The sequence below is a fragment of the Setaria viridis genome, chromosome 2, assembly GCF_005286985.2.
Source record: "Setaria viridis chromosome 2, Setaria_viridis_v4.0, whole genome shotgun sequence".
Lineage (NCBI taxonomy): Eukaryota > Viridiplantae > Streptophyta > Magnoliopsida > Poales > Poaceae > Setaria > Setaria viridis.
Window position 1 is genome coordinate 10,979,150 of NC_048264.2, and position 26,558 is coordinate 11,005,707.

A 26,558-nucleotide genomic window follows, 5' to 3' on the forward strand; every position below is an offset into this window, starting at 1 on the left:
CCCCCCAAACGCGAAATTTACCAAATCTGCCCCCTCCCCACATCTCCCCGAGAAAATTCGCGCTTCTCCCCGCGGCGAGCCGGCGAACCGACGCCTCCGACTTCGTCCCATCTTCCTCTTCCCCTTCCCCACTTCGCAGCGGCGTAGCGAGCCCACCGCGGCTTGCCCACTTCCTCTACCCGCTTTCTCCGAGTCTGCACAAGCACAAATCCTAGCCCCCCACCCCTTGGGCTGGCCTAAACTGGTGTGATCCCTCCGGACCTCTCCAGGATCGACTCTGTTTTGCCGGTAAGGTAACGACGCCTGGCTTTGCTTGGATGGGTTGCTGTGTTAGTGCCGCGGGATCTTCTCTTTGCTGTGAGCAATCAAATCCGAGTAGTTTTTTTCTTGCTGCCATGGATACTCCGAGCCATCCAGATCCAGTTTGCTGCTGTTGTACCGGTGGTTTTTTTCTTAACAATAACACAAATTGAGCTTCAACCGAACCCCTACACCCTATGTTTGGTCCGATCCTGTTCACATTATGCGTTGCGATGCGCCTTGGTTGAGGGAGCTAGAGATGCATTGCGGTTATTGTGTATGTTGACTAAACTGGAGTACTTAAACACATGCAATGTTTTTATTGGGAACAATATTTCGGCGTCGATAAGCATGATCTTGTTGTTTCAGGAGCTTATCCAACAACGTGACTCTGTGTGAGATTTGCTCTTTATTCAGTTACATGATTCAACAACGTGACTGTGTGAGCTTATTCAACAGCGTGACTGTGTGAGCTTATTCAACAACGTGACTGTGTGACCTTATCCATGTTTGGTCCGGCCTTATTCACACTGTATCCCAATCCAGTTTGTTATGTTTGTTTGTTAGTTGTTGTATGTGAAAATATTTAGCCAACTATATCCTTTTTTTTGTGCTACCCTGGGAACTATGATGAATCTTCATGGAGCATGTAACTGATTTTGTTATCATTTCTGCTAGTGCTAATAACCTTGGATACAAAAATGGAAGGGTGTCCCTCAAAAGAAATATCATCTGCCGAAGCTGTCTTCGTGGGAGCATTGTCGTCTGGTGTTAATGTAAGAACATTCTTTTGGTGGTGCAGAATTACTGCAACGAATTCCACATTCAGTGTCTTCCATCTCAATTCAACTTTTATAGTGTCTCTTTTTGCTGCAATGTAGTGTTCTTTGCTGTACAGTGTTCATTATACTAACTCTCATATTCAACCTTGTCTCTCTTTGGCCCTGTTTGTTTGAGCTATCTGGCAGCTTCTCAGCGTGAAAAGCTAGAAGCTCAAACAAGCTCAAACAAACAGCGATCTTCTTGTGTAGCTTCCGAAAAGCTGGAAGTCTAGAAAAGCTGAGTTTATATGGAAAGCTGGAAAGCTTAGTCTTATGAGTTTTTCGTAGCTTTTTGAGCTTAGAAAGCTAAACACATTTTGTAAAAGCTAGTCTTGGCTTTTTAGAAGCAAAAAGCCAGCAGCAATTTTCAGAAAAGCTCAAAAGCTGCAGCTCAAACAAACAGACCCTTTATCTGGTTTGGTGTTACACAAATTGACAAGAAAGCTTAACTGATGCTGTCTTGCTGTGCAGGCTCCCACGTGGTTTGTGCTGAAGATCACATTTTTGCTCCTGGCTTTCTGTTTTACTGCGATGCTTGCTCTAGCATTTTCATCGAAAAACTTTGTGATTGTTGGGCATGTTCTTCTGCTCGTGACTATTGGCACAGTGCTATTTGTTCTGCTTAACAGGTCAGTCCTCCCCCAGGTGGATCCTCTCGATGAACACCATTACTCTTGTTGATGAATGGTTAATTGAAGTGTCGTTTCTGTATTGTAGGTTTCTAGCAGAAGTTGGGTTTGTGCCTGTTGAACAACAGATGCAGGAGATGGGCATCCACAAAACAGAAGCCACAGATAGGGACAAAAGAAAGTAAACTGTGACAGACTTTTATTGATATTAGAAACAGCTTAACACCTTACATCACTCGAATGTGTTTTCAGTTCAGAGTTCAATCAGTACAATTTTGCACAGATGGTCATAGCTCTTTGGACATACTTCTTAATGCAACCTCTTCCTAATCTGAAGTGGAATGGATGTAGCAGCAGTGCAGCACACATCAAGCCTGCTTTCCCTCTTCCTTCGGTTTGCTCTTCTTCTTCTTGATGTAGCAGAAGCATGAGCAGCAGGGGAATTGAAACAAGAACTTCATTGTCAGATAAATCACCAATACTTTGTTTGGAGAAATGTTTTGCGGAAGGGATTTGCATGCAATGCAACCCTTAAATATACAGCTTGGATGCGTTGCCTTATCAATCTGACATTAGAATTTGTGGTCCAAATGTCTTCGGCTTGAAGTTTGTACCACCTCTGATACTTTCTTTTGTTTGTGATCTTAACGTAATGTCATCACGTTAAACTGTTAGTGAGCAGAGGATATTTTCACAGCAAGTAATTATCGTTCCTTTGGCTGATTCTTGTATTAAGCTGTATTACGTGTGATGTCTAAATCCCTAAACCAGATTCAAAAGTCAGGAGGGTTTCTTATTCTTGGAAGCTTGTTTGTAAAGGTAGGAAAGCCATCCGTCGCCCATGATGGAAGGCATATTCTTTACTTTTAGTCTTTTGGATTCGGAGGGCAAGTGCATACGTGCAACTTCTGAAACAAATTGTTTAAGTACACATTTCTTTTGGGTTGTCATATAAACTCTATTTAAAATAGTCTTCTTTCATTGTTTATGCCCAATATTCTGTTACATTTGCATCGTCAGATGCTTCTTGCTTGTTACTAGCTGCCCAAGTAGCATCAAATATATTCATAAATTTCCTGTCCTGAACCACACACAGCAATCTAAAAGAAGACAATTGAACTGCGTTTCTAGGTACGCCATAATTTTGAATAATAGAAGACAATTGAACAACGTTTCTAGATACGCCATAATACTTGCATAGTATACCATGTAAACTGTTCAGAGTTTCGCATTCACCACTTGGACCCAAGAATAGCTAAAGATAATTGATTTGTGCCACTTCAAAGTTCAACCCAATTAAATACGTCTCTGAGGTAGACACAAAATAAATCATATCCCAAGAGCATACATTCGCCAAAATGTACATCTCCGTCATTACAGAGGGCAGTTACAGAATACAGTTCAGACTTCAGTGTGTGCAGGAGTGGAACCTAAAGGCAACAGCAGGTACTCAGATATTGCAAGCAGCAACATATGCCCAGAGAAACATCAGCAGTTCAGCACCCTCATCACACTGACCTACGCCACCACCATCGCCTCCTTCAGTTTTGGCTGCAGAAACCCTCATTTCTCCACATGCTTAAGGATTCTTTTTCTCTACTGCATTACATTTCCTCTTTTTACCATGGAGCTTTGCACATGGGTGACACAGCGAAACACAATCCTATCCAACTCTGCAGCACTCTTCCTCAAACATTCATCGGCATCCTTCACTTTCAAATACCATCCGCTCTGTGTTGGCCCATTGGACGAATGCACTGGTTTACTCCTACAATGACAAAAATATACATATAATCATTCACGCAGCCAATGCATAGCAAAACCCAGCCATTCATTCATGCAAACATACCGCATACAGGCACCAATCCTGCCAGTGTAGAACCACTGGAGGCCACCATCCCCTTTGTCACCAGAAGCTTCAATATTGGTCTCAGTCTCTAAGAGCAAACCAAAATCACCAAAGCAAACCCTAACCCACTGCCACATACACTTAGCAATTCACCAGATACGCAAAATTCAGCATATATTCCTACCAGTTCAACCTGAAGTCTTGCAACCGAAAATTGAAACCCCACAACACATTTTTTTTTCTTGAATAAACTCTGACACATAACTGAAAACCCTTCACCCCTACTCTTCCAACCTAACCAAACGAAACAAACCCTTGAACAACAACATGAACTACTAACCTGTGGTTGCTCCTCACTCTTGCTTCCTCCATTTGTACTGTATCCCTTGTTACTCCTGTAAGATAAGAGGATCATTGCCAATTTGAGGAAGGTGAGGAATGGCAAGGTCAACTACCGATCCAGTAAATGGGAGGAAAAACATCGGATCCATGGCCTCCATGTGCAGTGTCATCCAGCGGATCTGCTCACCTAATGCGCATATCCCTGTTGCCTCCAGGCATACCATGTTTGTCAGGCCAGGGGCTAAGTAATGGATTGTGGCTATGGAATGAATTCTACAATATGTGTAGTTATGTAAGAAGATAGCTTTAGCTCTGTGGCTTTCTGCATTTTACTCTTGTTTTGTTTACTTGAGTAAGTCAAATGACCCTTGCCCATACTTATTTGTAAAACTATCAAAGATGCTCTGTTTCTGTATCAAATTGCATACAATGAAATTAGCTGCATTCTATGTTTCCTTATTGTGACAACTACCAAATCCACTTTAAAAGGGTGTGTAATCACTCACTTTTCACCAAAACACTATTCAGTTGGGTGATTCTTCAAAAAACTATTCAGTTGGGTGATAGCTTGCATAGGTGCATGCTACTTTTTTATACATTACTAATAAAAGAACCTCATTTCAAAAGCCTGAACTATGAATGAAATCAAGTCCTTAATCCTCCATAGTATCATGTGTTGTTTACTGATATATGTACATTTAAATGGGAACAGCATACAAACCTTCTATAATGTTACCAAACATAGTTGATATTAAGAAATGATCATGCCTCCATTTTCCTATTTGGGGTACAATTCTAGGATGGACAAATTCAAGCTTCTGAACTTTCCAACAGTGTTTCTCATCACATGTAAATATTAAAACACCAATCATTATAAAAGAAATTCATGTACTCCAAAATGACATCTACTCCTGGTCTCCATGAATGGTCAAGGCTGAGCCACTATGATACAAGCCCTTCAACCTTCATATCGTGATGAAAATCATGTATTGCACACAAAGGTGCAAGTGTATTAGGACTATTGAAAGTGCCCAAAGATGTGCTGCCCTTCATCTTCAGCAAGATAAGTTGATCCACTGCCTCATCCAGCTATGTATTCCAGCCGTCCAGGCCATTTCAGCTTAATCAGGATGAAAAGTGACAGACTATATCATTGATATATTGGGCCTTACATCTTGGACAAATGCAGTCAAGAGTGTCATAAACAGTGATCCCAATATCTGACATTCTGATGAGTACCAATATGGAGTCACAACCAAGGCCTCTTTGCATAATGTCATCACTCACCAATAATCCCCACATGAGCACAATCCATCCTTGAAATGATGAAACCGCTTTATATCTCTAACAATGATCTCTCGTCCAGTAAGCTTTGTAATAATCTTTATTGCTGTATGACAATCAGTGCATACCCGGAGATTCTTTATGACATGGATTACTGATCCTTGTACAGAGTTCATTAGCGCAAAAGCAACAGCAAGCTTTTCACTATGGATGCGCAACGTGGATTCTTTTTCTTCTTCATCCAAATCATGATGAACAGAACCTGTGTTTGGTGCATAGCCTGCTTCTTGCATTCTCTCAAGAAGTTTATCCAAATAAGCATAGATTTCCTTGTGCTGTGGGTGTCTCTTGTCTCCAACATAAAATAAATGGGTTTTACCTTTCAACTCAACTGAGCTATACCCTGGAGGCTTTTCCATCCCTCTTGTTTTAAACAGAACTCTCATTCTTTCCACATCTTTCCACATTCCTGCTTCTGCATATATATTGGACAAGAGAACATAGTACCCAGAGTTAGTTGCATCCAGCTCGAACAATCTATTCGCAGCAGTTTCTGCCAGCTCAACATTTTTATGGATCCGACATGCACTAAGTAGAGCTCCCCACATGGCAGCATCAGGTTTGACCTTCATTTCTTTAATAAGTCCATAAGCCTCATCAAGACAACCAGCACGACCAAGAAGATCCACCATGCATCCATAATGCTCCACACCAGGCTCAATTCCAAATTCTTTGCTCATGGCATTGTACCAATGACGGCCCTCATTCAAAAGACCGGCATGACTGCAAGCAGCTAAAACTGAGATAAAGGTTATGTAGTTGGGCTTTAACCCTGATCTCCTCATCTCACTAAAAACCTCAAGGGCTTCTTGCCCATGACCATGCATGCCATAGCCAGCAATCATGGCAGACCATGAAAGGATATTCTTTTCCTTGATTCTGCAGAAGGCCTTCCTAGCCATTTCAACTCTCCCACACTTGCTGTACATATCAACTACAGAAGTTCCAACATAGACATTCTCCTCCAAACCCATTCGTACCACCTTTCAAAAATATAATTAAGAGGAAGCTACTTCAATTTCATAAACACTGAACAGAAGGAATTGCATAGCAAAATTCTATGATTAAAAGGCATGGAAACTATGAAAAAAAAGGTGAACAGTTGATTCAATCAAATGATCAATATCCTTCCTACAACACCAGAAGAGAGTTGCTTGAGCTTAGAATAATTTGACTAATAAATTAATGTAAATGACCTAGTATCAAAATGATTTCTAGATCCATAAAAACAGATAACTTATTGGTAAGGCTTAAACATAGTGACAAACAATTTACTCAAGATTCTCAAACACATAAGTTTACAATTCGTCCAAATCCAATCAATTGGAAGTGAAAAATTGCTCACCGTCATGGCGTCATGAAGACTGTTTATCCTAAACTCAAAAATTTGTTGATAAACAAATTTTGACAGACATACTAAAGATCTCCAAAACCAAAGCAACAGTTGAGAAAAGTTACTTTCTACTCTGTTACTAGAAAAAAAAAGGCGATAATGTACTTTGTTACTATGCTTCTGTGTTTACATTTTTCAGTTTTTTTTTCAACACATGCCTATCTATCGATCGAAATATAGTTTTATTTCATATAAGACTTTCCTGAAACAAGGCCAGGAACTCCTGAACTATAGAGACAATATTTACTAATAGGCAATTAGTAAGCAATGTTTATCCAGGATAATGCATATAGGTACAGTTGGTACTGTAAAGCCATCTCACTCAAAAGATGGCTCGTGAGGTCAGACTTTCTTCAAGGATAGAACTGCAAGCCATGCCCTTGACAACTACTGTAGGACCTCTAACAGTTGCAATAAGCTCCCTTTGTTCAACAAAATAATGTAGACTGACGTTTTAATGGTGACATAGTCATAGTGTTTGATCCCAACAATTAATTCAAGTGGTCAATCAACATCTACCTGTAGACAAGGAGCAAGTAATTCACCTGATTATGAATGCGCTTTCCAGTCTGTATTGCCCCAGCATGCGCGCAAGCCAGTAGCACAGCTGACAAAGTCACGGCATTGCACCTAATGCCACCACCAACATTCAGCATCTTACCATACAATCCGAGCGCCTCTGTCGACAGTCCATTCTGTGCATACAACGCAATCATCGTGTTCCAGGACACTGCGTCCCTCTCCATCATATCAAAGAGCTTCCTCGCAGCGCCCAGGTCATGACCACCGCCTTTTGCATAAGCGTCTAGCATCGTGTTAGCCACACCAGCATGCCCGTCCAAGCCAATCTTCACAACAAGAGCATGAATGCCACCAGTAATGCCGCGGTCGGGGACGCGTGCGGATGCAGAGAGCGCCACCAGCGCAGCGGCCTCGTCGACCACCCCGGCGGACTCAGAGGAGACCATGGAGCGGAAGATGGCGAGGGCCGGGTATACGAGGTTGTTCCGCACGCAGCCGGACGCCATGGCAGTGACAATGACGGGGTTGGGGGCGGGGATTTCGTCGAACGCCCTGCGGGCGTCAAGCGGGCAGGAGCAATGGTGGTACATGTGGAGGAGGGCGGAGGCGGCGTACGCGTCGGAGGGGAAGAGGCCCGAGCGGAGCGCGAGGAGGTGGAGCTGGCGGCCGGCGGCGAGGGAGGTGGCGGCGGCGGCGGCGCGGAGGGCCGGGGGCAGGGCCGGGCGGAGCGCGGCGGGGTTGGCGCGGAGGGCGGCGGCGAAGGCGGCCAGAGCGGCGGCGGGGTCGCCGGAGGAGAGGAGGTCCGCGACGGCGGCGGACCACGACGAGGGGCGGGAAGGGTCGACGGCGCGGAGGAAGAGCGCGCGGAGGGACGGGGTGGGGGCGTCTCGTCGGCGTTGGGGGTCGGAGGTGGGAGCTGTGCGGTCACGCGCCATGGCTAGTGGTGGTGGGTCTGCGTGTGGAGGCATGACGCTTGCTGCCGCCATTGCCGAGCAGCCGGTGCACTGCGGTGGTTGTTTCCCGGAGTCGGAAGGGACGAAGACGAAACAAGGTTTGCACGGTCTACGCTAGAAAAACGAAAATTCTACCACTGTACTACAAAAACTTTTTTCCCCCACGACCTTCAAAACTCACACACATGTTCCCCTATATACAACTCCAAAAAATTATACCGGAAATCTTTAAATTAACAAATTTGGTAGGATGTCCTATCTCGAAAATGTAAGATCCTACTTAACTGTACCAAAATAAAAATAGGATAGGATAATGCATCTGGTTGTGAAACGGTAAGGCAAGTACATTGGTGTCGTCTAATAGACGGTTTCATGCATTGACACGTAATCTTGAGACGATTTAACAGGCAACCTGTACAATGGGTTGTCCTATAAGTTGTCTGGTAGTGGTATATAATTTCTTAATTTGTGCATAAGAAAAATAAAATATTATGAGTTGCATGGCAACAATAACTCGTACAATGGTTGTTAAGTTGTCTCGTAGTCCTACAATTTAGCTCATGAGGTGGTTGTTTCGCGAAGCAAGGACCTCTTTCTCTCTCCTCGCTCTCTCTCCTTCACATCATCAAAAATTCTACATGGCACTGCATGAGACGACCTATGAGACCGCTGACGTGTAGCATATTTACTAAGGATCCAATTTTATATATAAAGAAAAGAATACATAATTAGAGTATCCTAGGTATCGGACCAAACAAACATGGTGAAAAAAGGTTAGTAATTTTTTAAAAAACTTTCAAATACAATATAAAACGAAATGTCTAACCATTATTTAAGTAAATTTCTGATCAAAATTCCTTTCTCAAAGGAAATTCTGTAGCAACAACTGAGAAATTTGTATATGCATGTAACTGAACTTTTCATTTGGGCTAGGTTTCTCATCTTCTTTTGAATTTCCTTTGTCCCGAAGAAAATTACTTGGAGCCCCCTGAACTTTGTTTGTTTAGGGCGAAAACCGAATTGTCTGCTGCTGCGGTGTTGCCTTCCACACCGTCCCACCACGTTGACCGCTCGGCCGGCTGGGCCCCAACCCAAGACTGCAAAAGTGAAATCCAGTACAAGACCGCCAAACGTGATCTGCTCCGTCCGCTGGAGCCACCTCGCACCCTTCCCCGCCGTCCGTTCTGCCAGCCCCGTCCCAGCGCCTTCCCCTTCCTCCCGCTCCGCCGCTCCGCCCTCGCGCCATGGCGGCGGCGGCGGCGGCTCTCCGTACCCCCGCGCGGCTGGGACTCAACGGTGCCGCCGCTGGGGAGAAGTGGCTGCTGCAGCGGCAGCGCGGAGCCCCGGCGCCTGTCTTGGTGCCGGCGGCGCCGTGCCGGAGGAAGGCGGCGGTCCGGTGCCAGCGAGCCGTCGGCGCCGCCATTGTGGAGAAGAAGGATGCGCAGGAGGGAGCGAGTTCCGGTGGGGCCGAGCCGGAGCTCACTGTCGTGATGAAGTTCGGCGGGTCGTCGGTGGCCTCGGCCGAGCGGATGCGCGAGGTGGCCGACCTCATCCTCAGCTTCCCCGAGGAGCAGCCGGTCATCGTGCTCTCCGCGATGGGGAAGACCACCAACAAACTCCTCATGGTATTGTCCACACCGCCAGTCCCTTGCTCCATTTACCTTCGTACGCGAGGTGCTAAATGTTTGTGAAATGGAGGTGGCTGTTGGGAATTGAAAGTGGGTTCTTGTTTTTTGGATGCAGGCTGGGGAAAAGGCAGTGCACTGCGGCGCGACCAACGTCTCGGAGCTGGACGAGCTCTCCTTTATAAAGGAATTGCATCTTGGGTATGGTTCCACGAACTGCAGTGCATTAACTTGGGTTCAGTGGATTGGTCTGGAATGCTTTTGCCTGATTCATTTTTCTACTGTTGCTTTGTCTAGGACGGTTGACCAGCTTGGGCTAGATAGTTCAATTGTTTGTGGTAAGATGTTGCTCATTTTGCCAAATAAATTTCCAAGTCTTCTTTGTGTTTCATCATCTTCAGGGTTACACAAATGTCTGTTACCTTGTAGTGTGGTCAGCTTCACCCAAATCATATTTCCTCAATAAATGACTCCATATAGGGTATGAAGGTGGAAGACTGGTGCATGTTATGGACATTTAGATCCACCAATAATGTTAACCTTAGAATTACTGTGTCAAACATAATCTAACAAATCAATTTCTGACACCAGTAACAATAGGAGTGTTCACATATATGAACTGACAGTGTACTTTTCAAGCTTATGCCTATATATGTTTTAAGCTTTCTCTTTATATCACTCATGTTTACTCAGAACCTAGTTTCTTAATCTGCTACATGAATATTTCACTTTCTAGCCTTTGTCTGTGTGCTGTCTATTTTTCTTGATACCGGATAAATAATACCACTTCAAATATTAAATGTTGTAGGTTTGCTGGATGAACTTGAACAACTTCTTAAGGGAATTTCTATGATGAAAGAGCTGACTCTTAGGACACGAGATTATCTAGTCTCATTTGGTGAATGCATGTCTACAAGAATATTTGCAGCACTTTTAAACAAAATTGGGGTAAAAGCTCGGCAGGTACGTTCTTGAGCTTTGATTTTGGATGGTCTTTCTCTTTTTTTTTTCAAATTTGTGCTTCTTACTTATCTAGTTATCTTAGTGCCATGCAGTCTAGTAGCAATTAGCAAATTCATTAATGCACTGCATACAGTACAAATACAAATTTATAGTTCCAAATTTGTTTTCTGTGCAAGTCATTATGATCCTTTGAGTAGAAAATATTGGTTGTATTCTTGTCGAGGTACTAATAATAATTGTTTCCTAATCCAAATTTTGTTCTAGTAGATTTATGTCGATGGACAAGAAATTCTTCCTGTAAATCATCGACCAAGTGGATGTCTAATTAAAGCTATATGATTCTCGTTGCTTTGCAGTATGATGCATTTGAAATTGGTTTTATAACTACTGATGATTTCACAAATGCGGATATTCTGGAAGCAACTTATCCTGCCGTTGCAAAAAGGCTACATGGGGACTGGATTAACGATCCTGCTATTCCTATTGTCACTGGCTTTCTTGGAAAGGTTGGCCATCTTACATATTTCATTTGAGGGGTATCAATGCTCCATTTGTCCATATAATGCTTCTGGAGTAATGAGTTTGATTGCAGGGATGGAGATCTTGTGCGATAACCACCTTAGGCAGGGGTGGTAGCGACTTGACAGCTACAACCATCGGCAAAGCCTTGGGATTAAGAGAAATCCAGGTTTGTAACTTGTATAAGGACGTTGTATTCATTAAAGGAAGCATGGATAATTTACGATGAAAGATAGGTTTATGTTTCATCTTGTAAATGTAAAATGTTGTTTATTGAAGAATTTTTTTTTGAGGGAGAATATGGTAGGGAAGGACCCTACTGTAAGAAGAAAATGTTGTTTATAGAAGAACCTTTTTTTAGATACGGGAGAGGACCCTACTGTGAGAAGAACAAAATTTTGCTCCAGAAGCTTCACTTATAAAAACGAGAGAGTACACCTTTGCAAATTTTAAACTTTTGTGTCGTTGAATTATAACTCGTCTTATTTCTATTAGGTTTGGAAAGATGTTGATGGTGTTTTAACATGTGATCCTAATATTCACCCAAAGGCAAAACCTGTGCCATACTTGACATTTGATGAGGCAGCTGAACTTGCCTATTTTGGTGCACAGGTATGTGTTGTTACCCACTAACAAAAAAATTGACAATTGGACCACTCCTTCAGTGGATTTTTGTTAATAGTTCTGGTGTTGTTTTTTAGCCTATCAAATTACCAAGCCAATGGTTTTCTATGATATTTCTTTATTGACTGGTTTCCATCAACTATTACTTTTAGGTTTTGCATCCACAATCAATGCGACCAGCTAGAGAAGGTGATATACCTGTTAGGGTTAAGAATTCGTATAACCGTCAAGCCCCTGGTACCCTCATCACTAAAGCAAGAGATATGAGTAAGGTTTGTTGCTTGGCTAAATACTGATCTTGGACTTAGCTAATTGTTCTTACTCTCTGATTCTAATACTGACACGTTTTATTCTAGAGTATTTTGACTAGCATTGTATTGAAATCAAATATTACGATGCTTGATATAGTGAGCACGCGCATGCTTGGCCAGTATGGTTTTCTAGCTAAGGTACAACTATTTAGAAGCACTTTTCTTAAGTTTACTCTTGGCATTTCAATCTGTTAATTGTAACTTTTATCATTTTTCAGGTCTTTTCGATATTTGAAGATTTGGGCATCTCTGTTGATTGCGTGGCTACCAGTGAAGTCAGCATATCTTTGACCCTGGATCCATCGAAACTATGGAGTTGTGAATTGGTTCAGCAAAAGATTGTATGGACCTCAATTCATTTTTTTAATGCTATATCAATAATTCTATATGTTGGCCCAAAATGATCTTTTCCATTAACCACAGCCACAAAGGGGCAGTTTGGGGTACATATAGGCCAACAATGGGTAGGTGGCTTAGAAGCTAAGCAAAGCATCTAAAGAGATAAGGTGCACACAGGCACAAAGATAGATAGATAGAAAACCCAACACACACATGACTTAGTTTATCACTATATTTCTTCAATCTTTGCTTTCTGCATAATCTACCTAAACCACATATCACTTTTGCTTCAAAGTTTTCCTTGTCAATTTTCCTTTTGTTCTACTGACTGTACTATGTTCTCACCTGATGTTTTGTGGGGATAGACCTATAGCAGCACCCTATGATTTCCAAGCCTGTCAATGGTGCTCTTCGTAATAAATTAGTTAAGCTTAGGATATTTGGTTTGCTTTGCTATTGAATTATTATTGACGGGGCCTTAAGCCATAATCTTAGAGATTAGATTCCTAATTCCTTTTATTAGGATAAAGAGACACTTGCAATTGGATTAACTGAAAAATATTCAATATCATTCTGTGTATTTCTCTATTCCTCTCCCTACTCGGTGCCCTTCCCAACACTACGGCTATAAATCCTTCCGTGCCCACGTCTACAAAGGTGTAATGCACCAAAGCATATAACATATAAGATTCTCAGGATCTGGAACAACTCCAAAGATGTAAATAAGCATGCTTGTCGATGTGCTGAATAAAAGGCATGTAGTGGTTATTATAACAATTCATGTCCTTTGTAATATGAGAAAATTAGATATTCGGCTGAGGCAAGAGTTGTCCTTTATAAAGCAGACTAAAGATATGATGCATCTTGACAAATCTAGTTTTGGCTTTTAAACTTACTTGTATTCATACGTCATGACATGTACCAGGAACTTGATGACGTCATTGAAGAGCTTGAGAAGATAGCAGTTGTTCATCTGCTTCAGAACAGGTCAATAATATCTTTAATTGGAAATGTGCAGAGGTCGTCTTTGATTCTTGAAAAGGTAAAGTGTATTTCACCTAATCTTCAAAGTTGAGCTACAAACTGTGGTCACAGTTTTAGGTAGTGTGCACAAACACATGTTAGAGTAAACCTAGTTGGTCAGTTGGTCTACCATAGAAATGATTCAATACTAAAAAGTAAAAACTCACATACTGTCTCGAAAGGCAATTCCAAATCCACTTTGTCTATGAAATGAGGAAGCTCTATGTTTATGATTGATATCCACTGCTGCTGCATGGCAGGCATTTAACGTTCTACGAAGAAACGGCGTCAATGTCCAGATGATCTCACAAGGGGCATCCAAGGTACTTTTTTTCTTATGTTTGATGGGGCCACCATACTTGTTGTGAAACTCCAATCTGATGTAGGTTGCATCATCCTTAAACAGGTGAATATTTCCTTGGTAGTCCATGACAGTGAGGCAAAACAGTGTGTCCAAGCCCTCCACTCTGCATTCTTCGAGAACGGCTTCTCCTCGGAAGTCGATAAAATGGATATTCTGCACAATGACTTCACATCACATTCCGAGGGAACCGTTCACATCCATTAGCTGAGATTTTAATAGTGTCCCCCGTTTTGCTACTGTAGGGTCATTTGTAGTTTTTCATATAAGTATGATTAAATATTGATATTGGGTCGACATTCAATGTTTCTTGATGCCAGGAGGGGTTCTGGTTTATAGCTATTATATAGTTAGCCTGGTCAACTTAGCACGATCAACATGCCATGGAACTACCATTTTTTGCTGTCAACTTATTACTAGCACTATGAATTTGTCCCGGCAAGATCATTCTGCAGCTGGCAGCATTGCTGGTGATGTATTATAACTTAATTTTGTAGTTGTGCTACTTTAATAGTCGGGTGATCTTAACTAATCGAATGGAGAGATTCCTGGGGCTCGTTCTGTGAAACGTAAGCACATTATTGGATACAGTGTGCTTGTTTAACTCTTAAGCTAGTTAGGGCATTATTGTTGACGCTGGAATTCCACAATGTTCTTGCAGAAATTATATCTGTCCACGTAAAATTCTTACAGAAGTCCAATTAAAATCTTGCCGTTCAAGTGGAGCCTGACTGTTTATAATCTGTCAGTTTACAAGGACACTCTGTTGCTGCTGAAGGATCTTTTTTTGAAAGTAATTGCTGCTGAAGGATCATGTATCGACTTGTCTTGGTATTTCTGTCGACTGTCAGGTATCTTGCAGGCAGTTGTTGTGGACCTCGTTGATCGCTACACAGGCAGGTGAGTGCCCCTGCTGAGGAATCGAGGTGATGTGTGCTTGTCTTTTGTACTGTGCAAGGAATGCTGAAAGGGAACTGCCTTCCGGTGTGGTTGATCCAGTGTGAGACGGACGGTCAATTTTGACAAAAAGGGTATCAGATTTTGTGCAAGGATGAACTCGATCCGGTGTCTGTTCGATTACACCATTCACTGACATGTCATAGACACAGTGCTCGATTAAATTGTATAATATCTTAAGGCTACGTTTGACGTTGAGGTGGATTATGATTTTGCTAAGGCCACTTCAGCAATTTCATTGTTTGGCTGATTGATTTTCTGTTTAATTTAGATCTAAAAAAATATCCATTTAAAGCTACCCGCAAAAAAAACTTAGGCAGCCACATAACATGATATAATTTTTTCCAGTTAAAACTTAAAAAAAATGGATAAGATCGTAAAACATAGTGCCCTGTCGCCCTGTGAAAGGATCACGCACAAAGGATGTCAAAAAAAGAAGTTACACAAAAATGCGCCGTCCGTGGGGATCGAACCCACGACCACGTGGTTAAAAGCCACGCGCTCTACCACTGAGCTAGGACGGCTGGCACATCTAAATTTGTTTGGTTAATAAATTAACCGTTTGTAGACTTTGTCTGCACGTATGCATGGAGACATGTCCTTCAAAATGTGATTTTTCATATTTCATTGAGGTCATCGAATTTTGGAAATCCAGCATTTTGTAAGTCTTGTAGGGTTGTCAAATGATTGCTGCAAGCAATATCGCCATATATAATTATTATTATTTAAGAGTCTGTTGGGTAGTTATTCACGTATAAGTATATAGCCATGTTTTCCCTATAAAAAGGTACATAGCCACGATATGGTTGATGCAACTTCCTTCCCTATACTCACTTTTGATATCTTCCAAATGTAAGACAAAGTCTCTCCATGAAGTTTCAAATGGGCGTGGTTGCTTGCTGGCCACCGTCAGCCATGCCACAAGTTGTGGCGCCGATTTCTCTCGCCACAGCTACCACAAGTTGTGGCGTGGTGAGTTGTGGCCGTAAGCCAAGCACGCCCTGTATCCTCTTTTCTATACTTATTGATCTTCCTTTTTCGTAAAATGAGTAAACTCAACTGTATATGTTTTATTTCGATAAAATTGTGATCCCATTATCAGAAGACAATGACTAAAACATCAGTCATTTCTTATTTCCATTTGGGTAGGAGGCCCTAATTCCCGAAAGCCATGAACAATCATCCAAGGTTTCGGGGGAAGATGGCGATTGAACTCCAACCCGTCATCTTCGTATACAGTCATCAAAATTCAAGAACCAATCAAATTACATCTTTCAGTTCGAACACCACAATAATCCAACTGAAGTCAAATGAGAAGGGTCTTTGAACACACATGGTTCTCTCTTCCCCAACAGATGGTGAGGTGCGAACAGCGGACTCGTGATTGTGCGCTCGGTCGCTTTAGGGCTTGATTGGTTTCGTAACGAGCTCAGCCTAGCTCGTATATGGGAGGCTGGCTCTCGGCGGCCAGGCTCAGCGGATGCAATATCAATTTGATTGATTGCATGTATTTATCCAGCCAGGTTATGAATAGAAGCTGTTTGGTTGCTTATACAAGGATATGTTTGCATAAGATAAAATCTTATAACTGAGTATCCTTATGATGTTTATGTTGCATAAATATATTTTAATAGTTCTGAGTTTATCTTATTAAACTTTAATCATCTTTAGAAAATGCTAATATCACTTGAATACACGCTAATCACCTACTTAATATGATCATTAGCTAGTGCACGACTGCATCCGACGAGCCTGGCTCACGGGAAACGGACTTCATTTGCGTTTCCCGGGAGCCAGGCTCGCGGGTGCTTTTTGCATGCGCCGGCCCAAGCTCAGGCGACCCTCTAGCCAACCAATTAGCGACAGGATGCATCTCAGGAGCCTAGCCCGAGACTGCTGCAGCCAACCAATCGCCCCCTTACTGTGCTGCAGGATCATAAAGTTCTATTCACTCTTCCTTTTCTCTCCGGAAACAAAAGTCTTACACCTAAATGCCAGTCCATTTCGATGACTATTAGTACAAGTGACTCTGATAGTTTTTTTCCCCTCCAGGATTGGATTTTGGTTCATGACGCCAAACTCGCTCGAAACGAGAAACTAATAAATGATGGGTGCATCAGCAGGAAATATATTATAAGCAAACCCAAATTTTATGCTGGTGATAGCTTACTACCAGCTTCCTAGAAGTTCCAGCACCAAATGGTCAAGAATTCCAGCTCTTGGTCACCTTCATACGAAACTTATTTGCAACAGTCATGGAACTTTCGCCCAATCAGGTCAGACGATTTAAAAAACTATCATGTTAGTTGTGTGTGTCTTACAAAACAATTTCTAGAGACGATTTATCGTAGAACAACACACTTATAGTGAAGTCAGTTATGTACTCCCTTTTAAGTATCAGCAGGACACACACACATATATATATGTATCAACCGACAATATGATCCGTAAAAATAAAACTAGCTTATAGAAATCCGTAACTGACAATATGTTGCTATGCTTATTAGTTAACAAATTGTTACCAACAACCAGGCAGACTTTTAGAAATGAAGTTCGGTAGGGATCAGAAAAAACATTTTGTCTTGAAGGAGTAATAGTTTTATATGTGTTGTAAAATGTGTGTGAAATAGTGCAATCTATAAAATATTTTATCATGGTTATTTGATCATTGTAAAATTCCAGCTATTTTTATTTTTTTGTTTTAATACAGCAACGCTTATTCTGGATGTCCATGCAATGCAAGTGCAAAATTGGTCAAGAATCACCTGCAAGCATGCTTCAGAGTTCAGCAGGGGTTCTGACCAAGAGTTCTTGGCAAATGGCGGGAGCAAGTGTTGACGTATAGTAGACAACTCGGTATCGCTTGAACCTTCTTTTAAGCTGCCGTGCACTTTAGTTAAATCCATGACATTTTGTCAACACCTTGCTGCAATGGTAGTTTTAATTACACTGCATGTCAAGTTCTCGACAATATAATTTCTTATTTCTATTTGGTTGAAGTTTAAAGCTGCAGTATATATACATCCATCCAAAGCGTTGACTTTGTTTTTACCCACAGAATTATTAGTCTTATCTTATTAGGACTCGAACCTCTATGTGCACAGCATATGGATCAATAGTCCAACATCTAGATGCAGCATCATATGAGACACTAAAAGTTATGGCTCTTGTTCAGTTGTTTTATCTAAAGCACTGTCATAGAAATGGTCATTTAGAAGGAGGGTTGATCAGCTGAATTCATAGGTTGGCGGTAGATTGAACAGTCACATTTCCGGAACATTAACTCTTTTAAAGATTATTAAGCAGCTGCTTTCTAACTTATCAGCAATAAAGAAATGAATCTTATTATTAATAATTGGATGTCTTTTTAAAAGTTTTTACATTAATTCTCACAAGATGAAGTACATTCTCCCCACTGGTGTCCAACTGGGCACATACGCTCGAATGGTATGCCAACACAACAACAAAACCAGGTTATAGTCGGATGCAAATCGTACGTTTTACCTGAAGCAATTCCCCTAGAAAATGATAAATCCTAACAATTGCTATAAAAGTTAGAAATTATCCTAACATTCGTTTATAGACTATAACTATCATTGCTAATAATAGCCATAGGTTTGTTTTCTTTTCTAAAAAATATTATATTCTACCATTATGAAAATAGTCTAAAGTAACGCCCTAATTTCCATCTAAATTATCCATTTATATATCATCATGAAAATAATATAGAATAACCCTCTAAATTATCCACCTCCACCACCGTTAATAACAACTAATATAACTCATTAGGTTCCTTGTGGCGAAATGTACCCACCTTAGCAACGTGGCTCATTCACTTATGAATTTCCAATAATTATGTCCGTTAAAATTATAGCCGCAAGTTGATGGACTAGTTTATCGTAGCAAATATTTGTTAGTTAATAACATTGCACTGCGTGAGGCAGCCTCTTCTCACTAAGCTATTGCAGAAACCTATTGTTTTGGTACAAATTCTGGTTTTCGTTTCCAAGGATGACTCGAAGCAAAGGCTGTGCCAAATTGAGTCCAAGTAGTTTCGGCGTGGATCCTCATCCTTAAAATACCAAGTGTGCAAGTGAATCTCCAAAACTTCTCTCATTTACAATTAGAAGTTGAGGTGGATTTAACTTTACACTGGGTCAACACCAACTAGCTTGATGTTAATAAAACAATACAGTATTGTTGCTCAGGGTTACCTATTTTCCACACGAACAATGTTCAAGTTGGAGCCATGGAGAGATGCTCAGTGTAAAAGTGAAGGTTCTTCATGTCAAACCCTGCGTTACCCCAATCGTACAACAGGACTGTCCGTCCTTCAGTCTTCACCTTCAGACAGAGTGTTCTCCCTCGCGCGCATGGCCATGAGCCACCTGCTCCTCCTTGCTCTTCTCTTAGCGTCAGCTTGCACATCCTCCGCCGCCAGCGGGAACACGCTGACTCAGTCCGGGAACCTCACAGGGATCCGGACGCTGGCCTCGCCCGGCGACGCCTTCCGGCTGGGCCTCTTCGCCGCCAGCAACCGCTCCAGGTGGTTCCTCGGCATATGGTTCACTGTCTCACCGGACACCGTCGTCTGGGTCGCCAACCGCGACAGCCCGCTGACAAGCCCGTCCGGCGTGGTCGAGGTCAGCATCGGAGGAGCCCTGGTCCTCCGCGACGGCGCTAGCACTGTCTGGTCGTCCTCCGACTACTCCAACTCCTCCGCCGCGGCCGGCGCGGTCGCCGCGGAGCTCCGCGACACGGGCAACCTGGTGCTCGCGGACGCTGCCGGCACCGTGCTGTGGCAGAGCTTCGATCACCCGACCAACACGTTCCTCCCAGAGATGCGGGTCGGGAGGAGCCTCGCAACCGGCGCCGAGTGGTCCCTCTCGTCGTGGAGCGCCGCCGACGACCCGTCGCCCGGCGAGTTCCGCTACGTCATGGCCACGCCGCGCGGCGGCGCGCCGGAGCTCCACGTCTGGAGCGGCGGCCGCAAGGTCTACCGGACGGGGCCCTGGAACGGCGTGCGGTTCAGCGGCATCCCGGAGATGACCACCTTCGAGGACATGTTCGAGTTCCGGTTCACGGCCGCCGCCGGCGAGGTCTCCTACATGTTCCGCAACCGCGACGGCTCGCCGATGTCGCGGGTGCTCCTCAACGAGTCCGGCGTGATGCAGCGCATGGTCTGGGACAAGGCTTCGGGGACCTGGAGCAACTTCTGGTCTGGGCCGCGGGACCAGTGCGACGGCTACGGCCGGTGCGGCGCGTTCGGCGTCTGCAACGTCGTCGACGCCTTGGTCTGCGGCTGCATCGCCGGGTTCGTGCCGAGGTCGGCGGCGGAGTGGTACATGCGGAACACGTCCGGCGGGTGCACCCGGAGGACGCCGCTACGGTGCGGCGGCAGCGGCGGCGGGGACGACGGGTTCTACGTCCTGCGCGGCGTGAAGCTGCCGGACACGGAGAGGACCACCGAGGACGCCAGTGCCACGCTCCAGGAGTGCGCGCGGAGGTGCCTGGCGAACTGCTCCTGCACGGCGTACGCGGCGGCGGACATCCGCGGCGGCGGGAGCGGGTGCATCCAGTGGTTCGGCGACCTGGTGGACACGCGGTTCGTCGACAGCGGCCAGGATCTCTATGTCAGGCTTGCAAAGTCTGAACTTGCAGTTGCAGGTACGATGACTGCTTCACGATGCAGTGTTTCAGAATTCGTTGATGACAGAGCTGTTTGAAAATCTGATCCTGCAATCTGTTCTTTCTATCAATTCCATCTGCTTCGTTTCGACATCTTGAACCAATGCATGTTCGATGAGCAAAGATTGATTTCTTGACAGATAATTAGACACTAGAAATCATTTTGTGGGGATTCAAACTCGAACCAAATCAATTGACTTCAAGCAGAGTAGTACAAATTGTGGTTTTTAATTTGTAACTATGAATTCTTCATAATTTTAGCCGAAAACTAGTATGCTAATATGTAATGCTTCCCCAACGGCATCGTTATATTTTAGCTTTGTAGGAGGATAAGGGGAGCAGGCTGCTTACAGCAACCCTGTCCTGTTTTTCTCCCGCAGGGGCTTTAGTTGGCTGTCGGTACTGCTAAGCATTTTGTTTTCTTGTTCGAGAATGCAACTCCTGTGTCTGTATAGTGTATACTCACCACCTACTTTTATTGGCCCGTTTGGCATAGCTTCATCTTCAAGTATTTATAGAGCTGCTCATTCTTGGCTCCAAAAATTCTTGAAGCTGGAGCTGTGTGCAAGGATATTTAAATTGAGCCATTTTGTTCTCATTTTGGATTAAAAATGAATTGCTCAAACCACTTCAATTTATCATATCAACTACAAAATCTGCGTGGATCTAGGGGTTGAAACTCTGCAAACAGCCCTTATGTACTCGGGTCTTTTTCCTCCTATAGTTCATATGAACGCGAAGGTCTCAAGTGCATAATCCAAGAAATTAAAAATGTGTCAAATGGGAATATGTTGTAACTAAAAGTATCATACAAAGACATGAAAAAAGTCATTTTGTTGCTAGATACTACAAAGTTGTGTATATTTGCTGGAGGATACAATTTACGAATTTAGTGTCTTGAACCCGGCCATGCACATGCTCGAGGTGCCACGAATTAATTTCCTGGTATACAGTTACATACTAGATATTTGATTGTGTGGCGATTCAAACTCAAACTAAATAAGTTGACTTCTAGCCGAGTAGAAGCACACATTGCCTCTCTAAATTTTATCCAAGAACTTTTTCATAGTTTTAGCTGAAAATATAATGTACACAAATTGCTAGACACTAGAAATTTGTGTATATTAGGTATTTGCTGGACGATATGCAATTAAGTCTCCTCCAGCAAAGATCCATATTTTATCAAAAGACATTGCATTGTGTCCTCCATCAAATATCCCCATTTGGTCATTTTAGATGTGTCCTGCGGCAAAGATGAATACATCCAGCGTCTTATGACAAAAAAAAAACACAAATTAAGTCAGAGAGTCTTGTACCAAATTTTGCCAACAATTAAATTTCTGCAAGTGGAGGTGGGTTTTATGAAAGCTCTTGTTTGACTTGGCTTCCCCTCATCCAGCAAGCTCTTGTTTTCTGTACTGTGACCTCAAGCAAATATCCACACTTTGGGTGCGTCCTACAGTGAAGATGAAAATATTCAGCGTCCTATGGCAAAAACCACAAAGTCAGAGATTCTTGTAGCAAATTTTGCCAAAAACTAAATGGTGCAAGCTCTTGTTTGACTTGGCTTCTCCTCATCCCTAGCCCAAGCCAGTATAACACTAGCTACAACAGTAGTCAGTAGCTGGGAGTTGGTAGTGGATCTACTCATATTATTGCATAATCATGAGTCATATGGTCACATTATTCTGGGGGAATGAAAGAGATGGTCATACGGTCAAACCTGTACGTGTATGTATGGTGCAGGGACATTCGAAATTTCCTTAAGTCAAATAGTGGCGAATAATCTCATCGGAAAATTAAATGAAACCCTGCTAGATCTTTCGGCCTAAGTCAGCAGGGAACAAATGTCTCCATTCCCTCATTGATCGATGTTTTCATGCTTTGCCAAGTCCTTTTCAGTCGCCTACCAGGACAACTAAGTCAAGTCATGCTTCACTGCGATGATGCTGTGTACACTATGTGTTTGTCCATTCTCTGACCTCATGCCGTCGCCATAGAATTCTAGGTTAGAACTCAGAATATGATTAGTCTCAATGCCATCACCTTCATGTTTAGAAACAATAATAATAACAATAATGCCATTACCCTCAGCTCAGTATAGCAGCTACTACCTGAGCTCTAAGAATTTGTTAGATCGAACTAACCACTGTCTCACTTCTGCTGCACCTGCATATTTCTCCTCAGATGCTCCCAAGAATACCCGGAAGTTTGTGGCTGTCATCACCCTGGTGATTACCGGGTTCGCGTTGCTTCTTCTATCCCTTGCCTTTGTGATTTGGAGAAAGGTGCGGCGCAGTGAGAGAGGTCAGTTTTGTGGATTCTTAATCATCTGACATAGACAGAACCATATATATATCCCTTCCAAAGAATCTGTTGTTGAGATGTGCTCCTTCTTTCTCCCCATTTGCAGTTACCATGCTTGATGGCGCAGTCGAGCTTATGAGCGGCGAATGCCCCACGTACCCGATGGGGATCATTAGAACAGCCACCAACGGATTCTGTGCAGACAATGTGATTGGGCGAGGCGGATTCGGCGTGGTTTACAAGGTACCCCGTCCGTTCCTAAGGGGGTGTTTGATCCCCGGGCTAAATTTTAGCCCTTGTCATATCGAATGTTTGACACTAATTAGGAGTATTAAATATAGACTAATTACAAAATCAATTTCACAACCCCTAGGCTAAATCGCGAGACGAATCTATTAAACCTAATTAGTCTATGATTTGACAATATAGTGCTATAGTAAACATTCGCTAATAATGGATTATTTAGGCTTAATAGATTCGTCGGATTCTGCAATTAGTTTTATAATTAGCTCGTGTTTAGTCCTCCTAATTAGCATCCGAATATTCGATGTGAATGGACTAAACTTTAGCTTCAGGATCCAAACACTCCCTAAATGCTCGTCGTCGTTGACTTTTGATCACGAAGTTTGACCATTCGTCTTATTAAAAAATTGTTGGGATGAGATTTCTATATATTGCTGCGATTCTTGTATGACGAGTGTCTTAGTTGGGTTATTCAGGGACAGTTGCCGGATGGGCAGCACGTTGCTGTCAAGAAGCTCTCGGCGGAGAACACGGCGCAAGCCCTGAACGAGTTCATGAACGAGGTGGTCCTGATCGCGAACCTGCAGCACCGCAACCTGGTCCGCCTCCTCGGCTGCTGCGTCCACTGCTCGGAGAGGATGCTCGTCTACGAGTACATGAGCAACAAGAGCTTGGACTTCTTCATCTTTGGTATATATGCAAGTCGTAGCTGCAATGCAATGCTAATAACCATTTCAGCACTACTTGTAAGTTGTAACTATATATAAACAAGCAAATGCGTGCGTGATGCAGACGAAAGGCGGCGCGCGTTGCTGAGCTGGAAGACGAGGCTGGACATCATCCTCGGCATCGCGAGGGGCGTCCTGTACCTCCACCAGGACTCGAGGCTCAACATCATCCACCGGGACCTGAAGGCGGCGAACGTGCTCCTCGACGGCGACATGGTCGCCAAGATCTCCGACTTCGGCATCGCCAGGCTCTTCAGCACCAGCGCCGACCGCCAGGAGACCATCACCGGAAGAATCATCGGCACATAGTAAGAAAATTAAATCGAGTACAACTCGACACCTATATATTCTGAAAAATCTGCGGTGTAAGAATCTATGTACTGACCTGTTTCCATGGCGCGACGGCGACGGCGGCGGTGGCGCAGCGGGTACATGGCGCCGGAGTACGCCATGGACGGTACGATGTCGTTCATGCAGGACGTGTACAGCTTCGGCGTGCTCCTGCTCGAGATCGTCAGCGGCAGGAGGAACCAGAGAAGCTTCAATCTCATAGCTCATGTAAGCCGCAGTGCCGTTGTGCATCCATTCGATATGAGGAAATAAAAACGAGAACGGATTCAATTTCTCTGAGGAGTTTCGTTCGTTCTCTATCAGGCATGGGGGCTCTGGGAAGGAGGCCGGAGCCGGGACCTCACGGACCCGGCGATCCGCGGCGGCTGCACGGGAGGCGAGCTGGGGCAGGCGGCGACGTGCGTCCACGTCGCGCTGCTCTGCGTGCAGGACTGCCCGAGCCGGCGGCCGCCCATGGCGGACGTCATCCCGATGCTGTTGCAGCAGACAGCGCCGGGGCGGCCGCAGCGGCCCGTGGTTTGCAGCAACCCGGCCGCCGCCGCAGCCGCCGCTCTCGCCGTGCTAGCAGAGATCACCGGCGGCGGCAACGAGCTGACCATCACGAGCCTCGAAGGCCGGTAGCGCGAGATACGGCATGGATCAATGGACGCATCAGCTGATCAGTACCACAGCACGCAAAGGTGGATTGTGGGTCGTGGATTCAACTGTTTCAGTTTTTCAGGCTTTCAGCAGGTTTTGATGATCTTGGTCCGTAGCTTTCATGAATCATGCATTCTTCTTCATGAAAGCAAAGAAGAAGTTTGTTCTGAATTGTCAGAACCAGTCTACCACTAGTGGCACACTTGGCAGTTGGCACGGAGTGCTGGGTTTCCTGAGTCGTGCTGGTGGGCCATGTGGGCTTTTTTTTGACACGGCCATGGCCCATGTGGACTTGGTTGGTCTCACCGTCAGCACCTCGCTCGGTCCGAATCGCTCAAGAGTATAGGCACACAAGTTATGTTTCCCCTCGGCACTAGATCGATCTAAAACTTATTCAATTGATTTTTTTTTGGATTTTGAAGAAAACAAACTACCAAAATTACCCATAAAAAGATAGCCATACTCGCATCTCTAGCCGCAGCAACCCGCATTTGCTTGGAGTCAGCGTTAGGGAACGGGGTCCCCAAGAAGACGCTTACAAATGGGGTCCGCCTGCTGAAAGGGGCTTCCTCACTCATGGAGCCCAAATAGGGAGATGGACCAAGAAATACGAAGCGTAGGAAGGACAAGGAAATTATCACCCCCGTATGGTGGGACCTACTGAGGGCCCACACAATTGGGACAAACGCACCTGGGGCGGCTTCCCAGGATGGCCCCAGGAAGGATCGCTTCAAGGCGAAGCAAGCGGTGGCGTATCCTGGCACGGGTAGGGCACGATAGTTGAGGCAGGCTGTCAGCAGACGCCCTATCCCCCATAAAAATACCATCATTACGGTTGATGGGACGCGCTTGGGCGCCTCGAAGACTGGCGGCCTCACCCGTCCCATCCAACAGGCGGCGTGCGCCGCCCTCGTGTTAAAAGCGCCTGCTGGCTCCCGGAGGCCCTCTATTATGGGGAGCCCGCATGGCAGCCCCGGGAATTTGGGAAGGCCTCCCGAGAGTCGGATTCAACGCCACCCCGGTCCCGGGATGGTGGGGCCCGGTCAAGAGGAACAATGATTACCAGGGTAAAATGGTAGAAGGTGGAGATTGACGCACAAAGAACTTGGACAAGATACCCTGAGGCCGTACGCGCCAAGGCAAGGGGCACTAGAGCAAGTGGACGGCGCGTCAGAGGGACTGTAGTAAGGAGGACGGCCATTGGACCGCCGCATTCACACACAGTGTAAAGGGAAGAATTGGGGTGCAAGGTTTGCCCCAACCAGTCCCCCCAAAAGCCTGGTCTATAAAAGGCCTGCTCTTGTACGAACATAGACAGACAACGCTAGGAAATACAACATACAGGACATAAGGTATTACGCTTCTGAGCGGCCTGAACTTGTCTTAAAACCCTCCTAAGTGCAATCACCCTAAAACTGCCCTAAACGCCTCTCCAAGCTCTTCACATGAACTAACCCCCAGGCCGGATTTCTAAAAGGGGGTCCCATCGGATCCCTGCTCTCGGTGCTTGACCACCGTTAGCTAGCACACTAGGTAGGGGGATAGTGGTGCGTTGAGATTTGAGGCATCCTAGCTGCACAGAGGCAATGGGGAGCCGATTTGACCATCGTCGGGCTCACCAAAGTGAGTTAGATGGCGAAGCCAGCGGCAGGCAAGAAACGCCCCACTGACGGGCTGCAGCGTCGCAAGCGGTGACGCCCGTCCTTGCTCTGCGGTGGCCAGACGCT

At 44.4% G+C, this 26,558-nt stretch overlaps 4 protein-coding genes and 1 non-coding gene across 10 annotated transcripts; 3 read left to right on the forward strand and 2 right to left on the reverse strand.

Moving 5' to 3' along the window:
• Positions 1-2,473, forward strand: LOC117844654 (uncharacterized). 2 transcript variants are annotated; one of them, XM_034725389.2, is made up of 4 exons: positions 1-293; positions 979-1,076; positions 1,593-1,750; positions 1,839-2,473. In XM_034725389.2, the coding sequence occupies exons 2-4, from the start codon at positions 1,002-1,004 to the stop codon at positions 1,933-1,935; spliced, it is 330 nt and encodes a 109-aa protein (XP_034581280.1). In that variant the 5' UTR covers positions 1-293; positions 979-1,001; the 3' UTR covers positions 1,936-2,473. The 2 variants fall into 2 exon arrangements, with proteins under 2 accessions (XP_034581280.1, XP_034581279.1); XM_034725388.2 differs by having other exon boundaries at positions 2-288.
• A 529-nt stretch (positions 2,474-3,002) lies between these two features.
• LOC117844653 (pentatricopeptide repeat-containing protein At3g26782, mitochondrial) lies at positions 3,003-8,318 on the reverse strand. Of its 5 annotated transcripts, XM_072292101.1 has the most exons (5): positions 7,224-8,318; positions 4,663-6,268; positions 4,055-4,143; positions 3,600-3,994; positions 3,003-3,518 (listed from the first exon to the last, which is right to left on the reverse strand). In XM_072292101.1, exons 1-2 carry the CDS (start codon positions 8,184-8,186, stop codon positions 5,225-5,227), a joined length of 2,007 nt encoding a protein of 668 aa, XP_072148202.1. In that variant the 5' UTR covers positions 8,187-8,318; the 3' UTR covers positions 3,003-3,518; positions 3,600-3,994; positions 4,055-4,143; positions 4,663-5,224. The 5 variants fall into 5 exon arrangements, with proteins under 5 accessions (XP_072148202.1, XP_072148203.1, XP_072148200.1 ...); XM_072292102.1 differs by lacking the exon at positions 4,055-4,143; XM_072292099.1 differs by having other exon boundaries at positions 3,600-4,143.
• Positions 8,319-9,304: 986 nt separating this feature from the next.
• LOC117846378 (aspartokinase 2, chloroplastic) lies at positions 9,305-14,450 on the forward strand. Its single transcript, XM_034727529.2, has 13 exons — positions 9,305-9,778; positions 9,897-9,979; positions 10,076-10,116; positions 10,587-10,741; positions 11,098-11,247; positions 11,334-11,429; positions 11,756-11,872; positions 12,037-12,156; positions 12,241-12,333; positions 12,414-12,536; positions 13,460-13,576; positions 13,818-13,880; positions 13,964-14,450. Exons 1-13 carry the CDS (start codon positions 9,398-9,400, stop codon positions 14,123-14,125), a joined length of 1,701 nt encoding a protein of 566 aa, XP_034583420.1. The 5' UTR covers positions 9,305-9,397; the 3' UTR covers positions 14,126-14,450.
• Positions 14,451-15,327: 877 nt separating this feature from the next.
• On the reverse strand, positions 15,328-15,399 carry TRNAK-UUU (transfer RNA lysine (anticodon UUU)). Its single transcript has one exon. It is a non-coding gene; the product is annotated as a tRNA-Lys (tRNA).
• A 3,673-nt stretch (positions 15,400-19,072) lies between these two features.
• LOC117843284 (receptor-like serine/threonine-protein kinase SD1-8) lies at positions 19,073-25,067 on the forward strand. Its single transcript, XM_034723852.2, has 7 exons — positions 19,073-20,542; positions 22,751-22,870; positions 22,977-23,113; positions 23,590-23,803; positions 23,906-24,149; positions 24,267-24,399; positions 24,496-25,067. Exons 1-7 carry the CDS (start codon positions 19,108-19,110, stop codon positions 24,811-24,813), a joined length of 2,601 nt encoding a protein of 866 aa, XP_034579743.1. The 5' UTR covers positions 19,073-19,107; the 3' UTR covers positions 24,814-25,067.
• The last annotated feature ends 1,491 nt before the right edge of the window (positions 25,068-26,558 follow it).